Below are 12771 nucleotides of genomic sequence, written 5' to 3' on the forward strand. Positions count from 1 at the left end.
CTTTTAAAAAGAAATCGCAAAGGTGTGAGTCCAACACACAATCAACTGGCAAATGGCTGTACCTTCTTTTGTTCTGCATAGAACAGTGCTCACTTGGTATATCGTGCATTGACCTCGCAGGAATCCCTAACAGCAACTTAACTTTTTAGCTAACTTAAAATATTTTTTGAGGTTTCATTCAACAAAGGATGTGTTGCTACTGGTCGTGCACTTCTTTTCTTTTTTAAGATTTATTTATTTATTTATTTATTTATTTATTATAAGTACACTGTAGCTGTCCTCAGACACAGCAGAAGAGGGCATCGGATGTCATTACAGATGGTTGTGAGCCACCATGTGGTTGCTGGGATTTGAACTCAGGACCTCTGGAAGAGCAGCAGTTAGTACTCGTAACCACTGAGCCATGCACTTCTAAGTTTCCAAGAAGGCTTGCAAAAACTCACCAAGTAGGACTGGCCAAGATGCCAAGGCACCTGCCGCCAAGCCTGAGGGCCTGAGTTAGATCCCCTGCACTCACTCCACAGAAAGAAAGCACTGACGCCCGCAAGATGCCCTCCGACCTCCACACACGTGCCGCGGAAGGTGCGTGAGCACGCAAAACCCACAAAAATAAATGTAAATTAAAGTGTGATTAAAACTTGAAACGTTGACCAGAGCTCCTAGCGTCGTAAAGACGTTCCTAAATTGTTTGAAAGTACATGCCAGCCGAGGAAAGTGGAATAACAACAGCTGAGCCAAATGAGAACTTCACCTCGACAGGTGAAAAGTCAAAGGACACAGGCAGAGCTGTCCATTAACCCCAGGACTGGCCGGGACTTTAACCAGCAGCTGATCTTGTGTTCACAGCACGTGCGCTGCTTCACTCTGGAGGGAAGATGAGCGGACTGACTCCTGTCTTCATCTCCGGTGCTCTGTCCTTCCTCCTGCAGCATCAGGAGCAGGCCTAACCAGTGGCGAGGCCAGGCTCCGCGCGGTCCTAGCTCTGTCCAGCCCTGCCCAGCGCCCGGGCTCTCCGCCGCTCCCCAGGCCCCGCCCACGGCCGCCCGTCACGTGACGACGCGCCCCGCCCCCTGCCCCGCCTCACGTGATCTCGCCTAGGGAGAGAAAGCCTGACCCCGTCTCCTGCGCTCACCGGCGTCTCTCCGCAGCTCTCGGTTCCCCCGCGGAGCTTGGCCGCCATGCGGCTCCCTTCGGCAGCCGGGCCCCGGCCGGGCCGTCCCCGCCGCCTGCCGGCGCTGCTGCTGCTGCCGCTGCTGGGAGGCTGCCTGGGGCTCGTGGGGGCGGCTCGCAGGCCCAACGTGCTGCTGCTGCTCACCGACGACCAGGACGCGGAGCTCGGCGGCATGGTAACTCGTGTCCACGCCCTCCCCTTGCCCCTTTGCTGGGCCGCTTGGCCGTGGGTGGCTGTGCGCGGTCACTCCGGGCCCTCCGGGAGCTTGGACGAGTCATGGGACCCGGCTTCCTCCCCCGAGCTCACCCACAGGCTCGCACCGTGCGCACGGTGCCTCCAGCCTGGACCTTACTGCTGCAGTGGACACTCGCCGCTCAGGGCAAACCTGTGGAGGCCAGTGATTGATTAGGGAGATCCGAGGCCACGTCAGCCCTCTTCACGGAGGACCTGGGACGTCGGCATCCGTGCTTCTGTGGTGGCTATAAAAGTGGGTTTGTAGGCTGTCGAGCTGTTATTGACAGAGAGTGTTTTTGCTTAAGAAGCATCAAAACCAAAATCAATTGGCCTAATCGAACAGTTGGCTGAGGCATTACTGTCAGGGCTCCAATTTAGGTCTAATGGGTGTTAGTCATGAAGACTGCATTTCCTTCCCAGTCACTTCTGCTCTTTCGAGGTTCCGGAATTTGACCTTTGGGAACATGAACGCCAATCTCCATCCATTGGTGCTCTAGGGATTTGCCCAAAGCACTGAGCGGGAGGAGGCAGATTAGGACCAACCCTCCAATGGTATTCCGTCCTGGGTCAGCATTGCTCTCACTAAAAAGGAAAAAGAAACAAGTCGAGACTCTCTCCCTCTTTCGGTTCTCCTTCTGCTTTCAGCTGATTGCGGTAGCTGTGAAACCTCTAAGCAGGAGGGTCCTACTTTTTCCTGTGTGGTCATTAACCCTGGCTCAATGTCCTTCAAGTTGCTGGTCCCAGCTGATCAGTGAGTTGTGAAATGAGTCTAGTGAGCCAACATTTTGGTTTTCCACGTGTCACATGTGATAATGGTTAGCAGAGCCTGTGTATTTCTGGGCTGGGCAGTAACACTTTGCCTTCCGCGAACTGTCTTTTTCTAGATGGTGTTCTGTTACCAATCCCCTTGGCCCTTCTCTATATCTACATAGATCCCATTCATCGCCTTGTTGCTGTTGTGGTATCCCCTGAGCCATAAGGATGTTGAATCTCTTCTCCCCTCCCACCCTGCTGGAGGGCCTGCTAAGCCAGTTCTCTCTCAGAGCGAGCCCCCACCCCCTGTACCAAAAGTCTTGACTTAATTCCCTCTTAGGTTTTATTATCCCTCCCTCCAACAGTTCCCATAGCTCTCTTCTCTTTCTTTCTCTTTCTCTTTGCTTTATTTCGTTTGTTTGGTTGTGTTTTGTTTCGTTTTGAGACAGGGTCTCACTGTATAGCCGCGGCTAGCCTTGAACTCACAGAGATCCATCTTCTGTTTCACCGGTGCTGGGATTTCAAAAAAAAAAAAGTATTTTGTTCAGGAAAAAAAAAAAAATGCTGTCTCTCCCAGAGTACTCAACAGGTCAGCCTTAATACTGCTGTTGGAAACAAAATCCACTACTTACATATAAGGTGCCCCAGCTTAGTGACTGTCACTTAGCACAGCTGTTGTCTGTGTATAGTCGAGGTCTTTCACTTTGTGTTAATGGTACTTGCCTCTAGAACTTTCTCTTTTTCTGTTTGCTTCTTTATACCAGTAGGATGTGTGTATAGGGGGAGCGTATGTGCACACAGTGGCCTGAATAGAGTGGAGGTTAGAAGACGGCGTCCCCCCTTCTCCACGAGTGTCCTGGGAGCTTAAACTCCTCAGGCTTGGCAGAGGTTTGCATGTACCCTTGAGTCACCTCGATGGCCCTGGGCTCTTTTTTTAAAATATATATAAAGTATTTGTAGTAGCCAGAGAAACCAAAACAAAAGAAGCTTGCAGCTTCCCACACATGTTCTGTCAACAACATGGGTTCCTTCCCTGGATCGTACAAGTGCCGTGGACGCTAAATAAATGAGGAAATGGTGTTTGCTTGTTTTAAAGCTGCAGCCCCTAGCACTTCAGGGAATTCTGACTTTTCTGGTGGCCCCTTGTGGAGTCGTGACACTGACTGTCAAATAGGATAGCAGAGTGACGAGCTGAGCCGGGGTGATGTTTAAGAACTTCCTCCGTGCCGGGCAGAGGGTGAGGTGTCTCCTGTTCGTATTTCTAACATCACGGAAGCTGCCTGTGGCAGACAGCTGAGGGGCAACAGGTTTCTCTGCTTTGCGAAAACACCGTGGTAGCCCCGTCTCACCACATGTTGCCTCAAGGCCACAGGGGCGCTTTGCACTGAGTCTTCAGTGGCATTCTGGAATGTCGTCAGTGGGGTTCACCCACGGTACTTAATTTATGAATAAAGCCTTATGTATAGTGTCTCTACCAGAGAGAGGAATTGTGTTTCAGATTGACACAATAGCAGGCAAGGTAAGGAATGGGGACCCCCATACACACGCACCCACACTGGCTCACATCAAAAGTTGATATCCCTTGATTTCCATTTAATGTGATTTTTTTTTTCAAGACAGTCCACGTCCTAGTTAGGGATACGATTGCTGTGATGAAACACCACGGCCAAAAGCAACTTGGGGAGCTAAGGATTTATTTGGCTTGAATGTTCATTGTCACAGCACGTCCAGGGAAGCCAAGGCAGGGATTCAAACAGCACAGGAACCTGGAGGCCAGAGCTGATGCAGAGGCCACGGACGGTGCTGCTTACTGGCTCGCTCCACCCACGATGGGCTGGGCCCTCCTCCAACAATCACTAGTTAATAGAATGCTCTACATGCAGGCTTGCTTACAGCCTAATCTTATGGAGGCGTTGTCTCAATTGAAGCTCCCTCCTCTCAGATGAGTTCAGCTTGTGTCTGGTTGACATAAAACTATCCAGCACAGTCCAGGGTGACTCAGTTATCCCTGTAGCTGAGGTTATCCCTGTAGCTGAGGATGTACTTGAAACCCTTCTCCTCATGCATCTACCTCGCACGAGCTGAGACTACAGGAATGCACCACATTTAATAAAAAAAAAAAATGTGTATGGGAGTCCTGCCTCCATGTATGAGTGTACAGCTATGTGTTGCTGCCTGCTGCCGGCGAAGGCCTCAGGAGTGATCCAGATGAGTTAGAACGAGAGCTAGAGATGGTTGTGAGCTGTCATGGGGGTGCTGAGAATCAAACCTGGGACCTTTGGAAGAGCAGCCAGTGCTATTTTCTATGGAGCCATCTCTCCAGCCTCTGTCAGTTATCTTTACCCTATTTTATGTGTGGTCACCTCATCTTTCACAGTTAATACTCCACTGTATTGTCCCATGTGCCACCTGAGAGACTGTGGTTTTATTAGGTTTTGCAGGGCATGGCTTTTCCCTCTTAATGATGAGCACGGGTTTTGTTTTTTAAGTCATTTATTTACTCTAGGTAAAGGGAGTGGGGGGTTGGTCAGGGGCCACTCGGGAACAAGGGAAAGAGTAAATGTGACATTGCTCTGCCTAAAGCAAGATGACTTCCATTGTTTAAAGGCAGTCAGCTGCTGAGTTACAGGAACCATCGAAACCTTTGGCGCGCTGTTGCCTGAGATCAGGGAAGTCAGTGAAGCCTTTGGTTTTTATAAAGGGATTGGCTTAGGGTAAGTAAAGCTACACGTTTGCTCAGGAGAGTAAAGGCGGCTGTTTCTTAATACCGTCACATGGTTTCCACCCGACCAGCCACTGTCACCTCAGATTAGCACGGATAACTGTCTTCAGTCTAGTGCAATCTCTCAACTGGGACTTGTTCAACCATACGTAGATGATCAGCGTAAAGTTCTAAACTGAAATGCCTACGCAGCCTTGCCTTCCACTCCTCCCTTTCTGTCTCTTGGGTTTTTTTTTTCTACCACAGTGGCTCCTTCCTGTTTGCCCTGTTAGGCTATTTGCCAGCCTCAGCCAGCGAGCTCCACTCCCCCTCGCTCGGACTCTCAGCAAGGCTCCCTGCTTTAAGGGCCTACCTGGTGCCGTTCTGAAGTAGCTTCCTGCTTTTCTTCCCACCAGGTGTGTCACATGGCCGCTGTACTCTCTCTCACTTGCACTCTCTGAGGTCATTGGTCACCTGAGGTCACTGATCACCTTGTTCAGGTCCTACAGCAGTGGTGAGGGCAAGTCACCTAGCTCAGTGTTTGCTGAGATTAGCGCACGATGCACCTATAGTCTCCCTGTAAACCTAACACTGTCCGTAGTTTTGCGTGCTTATCAACTTGATGACTAAATCCCTCTTGGTTCCCATTCTTTCTCTGCATCACTGGTTCTCAGTCTTCCTAATGCTGCGACCTTTGATACCTCATGTCGTGGTGACCCTTTGATACCTCATGTCGTGGTGACCCCCCCAACTGCCAAATTATTTTTGTTGCTACTTCTTAACTGTGGTCTTTCTACCTTTATGAATCAATTGTAAATCTCTGCCGTGCAGGGTATCTGACGTGTGACTCCTCCGAGGGTCGAGACCCACAGGTTGAGAACCACTGCTCTAGGCGTCCTTCGCCTGTCCTTAAGCCAGGGTTCCATTCAGTCCACGGTTACTTCCTGAGCTTGGCACCGGTGATAAGTTAAGGACAGCTACTGCCATTGCTTCTGCAGCTTAGCACAGACCTTCCATGGCGTCTCTTGAGGGTCTACTACTGGCATCATCAAAGCTTGACTAGAACAAGTTGGAATGGTGTCCTTTGGAGACTACAAGCAGCTTGGTCTTATAAGTCAATGGAAAAGGCTACTCACATATTGTTGAAAGTGAGACTTTGGTGAGCCTCGGTATGTATCTGGAGGTGCAGTCTCTAAGAAATTACTGTGCCACGTGGACATAAGACTATGTACAGTCCGTTCTTGGGTCTGAAAGGTATTTCAGAATCATCACAGACCTCCTCATGAGCCTCATCCATGGTAGTTTTTGCTGTCCGGGAAGTGAAGACAGAGCCGAGTGCCTTTGAAGGATAGTTACACAACTGCCTTCGCTCCTCTGCCTTCTGGGGTAAAGTTAACTTCCCCCCTGTACCTTTCCAAACCTTAGGGGATGCACAAAAGATGGCGAGTGCAGATGAAACACACTGACAGGCCTGCACATGTGGCTCAGTGGGAGAGTGCATGCCTGAGTATGCAAGGCCCTGGGTTCAATCCCCAGCCCTGCAACAGGTATGTTTATGTTTGACAGGGTCTGTGTGCACCTCTGTACCCATGCTATCATCTGGTTCAGGTGCCACTGCAGTGGGCTAGCCAGTAGAGTCCTTATGGTGTTCCATTAGTGAATGTGTAAGGTTGGAAGTAGGCTGTGTGAGCCTTGCAACCTTGTCTGTCTTTGAAAATCCAAGTGTTGCCTTATTTCCCGTTAATGATGGATGTGTCCTTGCTGATGCGTCCATGCCTTGGGGCTATTGGCAAATAAGAGAGCACCATGATTTTGTTACTTGCGGACAGAACAATGCTATCAGCTATGAACTTTCTCTTCCTGCTTGCACAGGGTTTACCTGACTGTAGCCAAACCTGTTTGGTTCACCTCCACAATCATTTCTCTTGACTTTGTGTCAGAGTTGACCATTTGGAGGTAAATGATTAAGATAAGAGGAAGGGGGCTGGAGAGATGGCTGAATGGTTAAGAGTACTCATTCTTGCAGAAGACCCAGGCTTCCCAGCACTCACAAGGCCTCTAACAGTCTGCATGTCGCTGTCCATTCCCAGGGGATCTAGTGCCCCCTTCAGGCCTCTGCAGACGCTGCATGCATGCACATGGTGCAGAGACACACACAGGCAAAACTGCCGTACACACAAAATAAAATATAAATTTAAGTTGTAACAAAACACAAACTTTGATTTCTGTGTTTTATCAGACATTGTTTAACGAGGAATTGTTTGCTTTGTAGACGCCACTGAAGAAAACCAAGGCCCTCATCGGAGAGAAGGGGATGACTTTCTCTAGCGCCGTAAGTTTAGAAGCCAGTGTGATGTCCTTAGATGTCCTATTGCATCCCAGGAATATGTGGGTGGATTTTTTTTTGTTTGTTTTCTGTTATTTTGTTTTTAAATGAAATACCTGGCCTGAAGAATTTTATTTTTTAACTAAAATGATAATTTGCTGGTCTTTTTTTTGGTGGGTGGGGGGGGAAGGTTCTTGCTTGTTTGTTTTGAGACAAGGTCTCCCTTGTCAAGCTGTGGTTGTCCTAGAACTCGCTCTATAGACCAGACTAGTCTTGAACTCACAGACTGGACTTGCCTCTGCCAAATGCTGGGCTCAAAGGCACGTGCCAGTACACCTGACTAATCGCCGGTGTTTTCTAAGCTAGACTGCTATCACTAGGGGATTTGATTGAAACCCTTACTGTTCAAGGGCTGCAACTGGTTTGTATAAACCAAGAACAGTTATGCTCTGTAAGGTGCTCCGGGGTGAAAGTTTCATGAACTCTGCTAACTCACCCTGACAAAGGTCATGATACTGAAGACACACATGCAGCCCGTATGGAATCAGAGACCCAAAACAAATCTGTTTCTGTAAGTGCCTGTGTGGTGGCTTCACACGGGGAAGCCCACTGAAGGGTGGGTAGCAGCGCTGTGCTCGGGTTTAAGCATAGCCTCCGCAGCCAGGCTGCCTAGTTCTGAATACATTTTTATTTCTTTATTTACCTGTTCCTAGCTCTGTTTTGGGTTTTGGTTTCCCCACTTTAAATGAAGTCAGTACCGTCCACCTCACTGTGGTTCCATGAATCAGCACAGGCTGAATGGATCAGTGTAAGGTCACAGCGAGTTCTACACCGTACCAGATGGTGTCCACAGAAGGAGTAATTAAAGGGAGGAAGAGTTCATTTTAACCCGGAAAACGCAGTCCATGTATCAACTTAAGATTGAACCCAGTGTGGTGGCACGTGCCTCAAATTCCAGCACTCAGGAGGCAGAGACTGGGAGCTCTCTGTGGGTTCGAGTTCCAATCCAGCCCAGGGTTACATAGTGAGACTTTAAAAAAGAAAGAAAGAAAGAAAGAAAGAAAGAAAGAAAGAGAACAAGATCAAGAAAAAATATTGGAGAGATGGCTCAGAGGTTAATAGCACTGACTGTTCTTCCAGAGGTCCTGAGTTCAAGTTCTGGCAACCACATGGTAGCTCACAACCATCTAGAATGAGATCTGATGCCCTCTTCTGGTGTGTCTGAAGACAGCTACAGTGTGCTCATTTTATATATATATAATAAATAAATAAAATCTTTTAAAAAAGAAAAACACAAAAGTTCCACTTAGTAGCAGAAAAGTCACTCTAAGAATAACAGGCACTGGCCAAAAATGGATATGACTTCTTCAAGTAAGCCAGGCATAGTGGTGCAAGCCTTTAACCTAACACTCAAGAAGCAAGGGCAGGTAGATTTTTGTGAGTTTTAAGCCAGCCTGGCCTACATAGTTCCAGGACAGCCAGAGCTATGTAGTAAGATCCTATCTCAAAAAAAAAAAAAAATATATATATATATAGATAGATATATAGATATATATACACACACATACATACATACATACATACAAGCAACAGTACTTTTTGAAAAATGCTTGATATCTTAATAGGAACATCATTTCTATGTAAAGACATATAAAATATACTAATTAAAGTTTTAAGACTTTTTTTCAAGATCCAACTAAGTGATTCTAAATACTGTGTGGGTAAGAATAGTCAAGATAGCGTATTTTGTTTGGAGAGTCAGGTATGCTGTGCATTCACTCAGCCACGGATTAGACACCCAAGCCCAAGGTTGGTTGGGTTTTATCAGCACCAGAGGTCAAACCCATAAGACGATGTTTTAGCTAGGTACTAAGATGAAAACTCAGTAATAGTGTGAAACTGACCATAAAAGGTCAAAAAGCAGAAAGGGAAATGTTCTAGTTTCCTTTCTGCTGTGGTAAAATGCTCTGACCAACGGCAGCTTGGGGCAGAAAGCAATTATTTGGCATCCATATGGTCATAGTTCATAACTGAGGGGCATCAAGACCGGAATTCAAGCAGGAACCATCAAGGAAGACTGCTTGCTGGCCTTGCTGGCTCAGTGGCCAGCCCATGCTTAACTGCCATGAAGGTTGTGTTGTTGTTTTTGTTTGTTTTGTTTTTCAAGACAGGGTTTTTCTGTGTGGCCCTGGCTGCACTGGAACTTGCTCTGTAGACCAGGCTGGCCTCTAACTCCCCCACAGGTCAGTCTGACCTGGGCAGTCCCTCAATTGAAACTCCCATTTTGGGTGACTCTAGGCTGCATCAATTTGGCATCCAAGGCCAGGATGAAGAATGGCCAATGTAGAAGAAGTCAGGACTGGAAAGGAGGTTCCGCAGTTAAAGCTGCCTGCTGGACAATCCTGACAACTGGAATATAGGTCCATCAACCATTAGCAGGCCAATGGCCCCACTATGAGGGTATCACCCTCTCCCTGCTTCCATGTGTGCACCCACACACGAGTGACAGACACTCATGAAGACACATATACATACATATGCATATATAACTAATATATTTTTAGAGCAAAAACTTAAAAAGAATTACAGAAGACAAATAACATCTGGTTTGGGGGGAGGGGGTGGTAGAGGGAGTGAGTGTTCGTGTGGAGACAGTCACCCTCATGAGTATTTTAAAATGCCAGTCAGAACCGGAGGCTTAGCTCAGTGGTGGGGCGTATGCTTAGCGATTGCTAGGTCCTGATTTTTTAAGTCCTGGCACCAAAGGAGGAGAAAAGGTTAAATCCAACTTGAGAAGCAGAAACAGCAGCAAAACCAAGTGAAGTACTTAAAGGGACCATGATGTCAGCACAGATCCTAGGCAGTCGGTTTTCGCGTAGGCATCAGAAGGGATGGGTTTAATTATGTTATTTAACCAGCCCCGCATCGTCCCTTCCACCTGCCCCCTGGTCCCCTGGTCTCAAGTAACAGCTAGTTCACTGACTTTGTTTTGCACTCTGCTGTGTTGTCCCTGACGCACGCGCACAGGACTCCAGCAGCTCTGGAGTGCCGTGTGTAAAGAGCGATGTGTGCTCAGGGAGAGGCTGAACTGAAAAGGAGGCATGGCGCCTTCCTCTTCCCTCTCGGTGAATCTCACCCTTTGGCTCCCACTCCTCTCCAGTATGTGCCCAGTGCTCTTTGCTGCCCCAGCAGAGCCAGCATCCTGACTGGAAAGTACCCCCACAACCACCACGTCGTTAACAACACTTTGGAAGGGAACTGCAGTAGCAAGGCCTGGCAGAAGATCCAGGAGCCGTACACCTTCCCGGCCATCCTCAAGTCGGTGTGCGGCTATCAGACCTTTTTTGCTGGGAAGTATTTAAACGAGGTATGTGGAATGATCTCCTTCCTTACGACGGCATTTAATTAATGGGAATTAATTTATTTCCTTGGTATCATCAGTTCACGTCATGCTATTCAACAGTTTGGTTCTATGCGGCTTTTGCTGATCCGCCCATTAATTAGACAAGCACAGTGTGTGCCCAGCTCTGTGGTTACTTTCTTTTCACACAGCCCCCACAGCATCTATTTACAAACTGTCCTAAGTGTTGGGACATCTGCCCCACTCCCCTGAGGACATCTGGGATTCCTCAGTCATGTGGCTGTCACAGTGTCTATGTTCCATTTCCTCTTTTTCGGTAACAAGGGGGGATGGGACTAGACACTTTGCTCAGTTTTCTTAGATCACCTCTGAATTAGAACAGTTCAACCTACGGCTCATTTTTTGACCTGCAGACTGAGGACAGACATAAAGCGAGCCCAGCCTGTGGAGGGTGTATGCTGAGAGGACAGTGCCCCGTGGGCTGCGAGGCTGTGGAAGCATAGGGCTGAGCGGTTGACACTGGCCTCGTGGGCCTGTGTCGGGTGTGGTGCCTCACTGTGGCCCGCCACTCAGGGCTTCATAGCCCCAAGTGCACCCCCTTATCTTGGTTTTCTTAGAATCTATGTTAAAAGGAAATGATGCATTGGGGGTGTTTGGGGTTCTCTCTAGTGATAATTAACTGGGGTGCCCGGGGGAAGAGGTGTGCGTTTTCTGACTTTCTTTTCCCGTAGTAGCTACAGGTCTTCATGTCACATGAATTTTCTGTGTCCCTTCCTCCCTGTCATTTAGGGGGTCTGTGAACTGTGGGCTTGAGGGAGGATGAGTCAGTTTGAAAGAATCGTGAGAAGCAGGAAGACGCTCTGTATTGGGGTTGGGGCAAATCGGTGGTCATAAGGGAAGTTAGGCTACTTCACATTGAAAGTCATTTGAGGGGAACAGTGTAGTGTGAGACAGTCTTCAGAGGTTCCGCTCTCCCTACAATGGGCAGTACTAAACTGTATTAGATGGGGGGAGTGTACTGTCGTCTCTTCTAATAGTTTTACCAAATAAATGGAGCCTCAAAAGTAGATGTTATAAGGATGGCCAAAGTCACAGGCAAGCAGGCAAGCAAGCGCCTGATTCTCTTGGCTGTGAACGACCAAGTATCTTTTAGATTATTCAGTTGTAGCTCAGCACTCGCCCATGAATAGGTCCCACGTAATGTCCAGATGGCATATGTTGGGCTTAAAGGCCACACGTCTCCCAGAGCTTCTGCAGTGCCACCACAGTAGAAATGCAGCTGTGGACACACTCTGTGGGTGAGTTTGCCTGACTGTGTGCTAACAAAACCATCCGCACTGACATCTGAGGTCTGCATAGCTCACATTTCACAAGACAGTCTTCTCTAGACAGCTCTGTACGTTTAAATGATTGAATGGTACACTGGCCATCCGAGACAGCCGGCAGGCCAGGTCAGCACAGCGACACGCACGGTTACAGACTCTGCTGAGGAGAAGCCTCGGGTCACAGGGTTCATTATGCGCTAGGTCGTGTGTTTGGGGAAGCTGAGCCCCTGTTGTCTCAGGCACTGGCTGAAAGGTGTTCTCGGCTGCTGGTTTCTCTCTGGACTCTCTAAGGAGCTCTAATACCCCGCTCTACTGTCCTTGCAGTATGGAGCCCCAGACGCAGGCGGACTGGAGCACATCCCCCTGGGCTGGAGTTACTGGTATGCCCTGGTAAGTGGCTATGGAACTGAATGACTAGACGGGGCCCCATACTGCACAAGTGTTCCACCAGATGATTTGTCTCTAACGAAAGGCTGGTGAGTCACCTCGTCCCAGGTGGTTCTCCTGCCATTAGTGGCCTGAGTCACATGATTCCCTGGTCTTCTTGAGCCACGTCTGGCTTTTAAAACAGCACGGATTAACAAAGCCCTGCTAGTCTATGACAATGCTCCTTAACCCCAGCTCAGTGTGACACAGGCAGACGCCCCTCTTCTGTCTTGTCACCTTTAAACAGTGCACTTTAGCCAGCAGGAGGTCACACTTTGGCTTTGAATAGTGACCTCCTCACAACTTTTACTTCCTGTTTCATATAGGAAAAGAATTCTAAATACTATAACTACACCCTCTCCATCAACGGGAAGGCACGGAAGCACGGCGAGAACTACAGCGTGGACTACCTGACAGATGTTCTGGTAAGTTCTGAGGCTCAGCAGCCCCGCCTCACCCATGACTGCTTCGTCT

At 48.4% G+C, this 12771-nt stretch overlaps 1 protein-coding gene across 2 annotated transcripts in view; it reads left to right on the forward strand.

Moving 5' to 3' along the window:
- The first annotated feature begins 1077 nt into the window (after positions 1 to 1077).
- The window catches only part of Gns (glucosamine (N-acetyl)-6-sulfatase), a 32165-nt gene continuing 20471 nt past the window's right edge, over positions 1078 to 12771 (forward strand). The window contains exons 1-5 of one of the 2 annotated variants that reach the window (NM_029364.4): positions 1078 to 1346; positions 7132 to 7191; positions 10346 to 10552; positions 12196 to 12261; positions 12624 to 12722. In NM_029364.4, coding sequence (NP_083640.1) covers positions 1179 to 1346; positions 7132 to 7191; positions 10346 to 10552; positions 12196 to 12261; positions 12624 to 12722 — 600 coding nt within the window. In that variant the 5' untranslated portion in view covers positions 1078 to 1178. The remainder of the gene's footprint in view (positions 1347 to 7131; positions 7192 to 10345; positions 10553 to 12195; positions 12262 to 12623; positions 12723 to 12771) is intronic. The other variant, NM_001364695.1, reaches the window with a different exon arrangement.

This window comes from Mus musculus, chromosome 10, assembly GCF_000001635.26.
Source record: "Mus musculus strain C57BL/6J chromosome 10, GRCm38.p6 C57BL/6J".
NCBI lineage: Eukaryota > Metazoa > Chordata > Mammalia > Rodentia > Muridae > Mus > Mus musculus.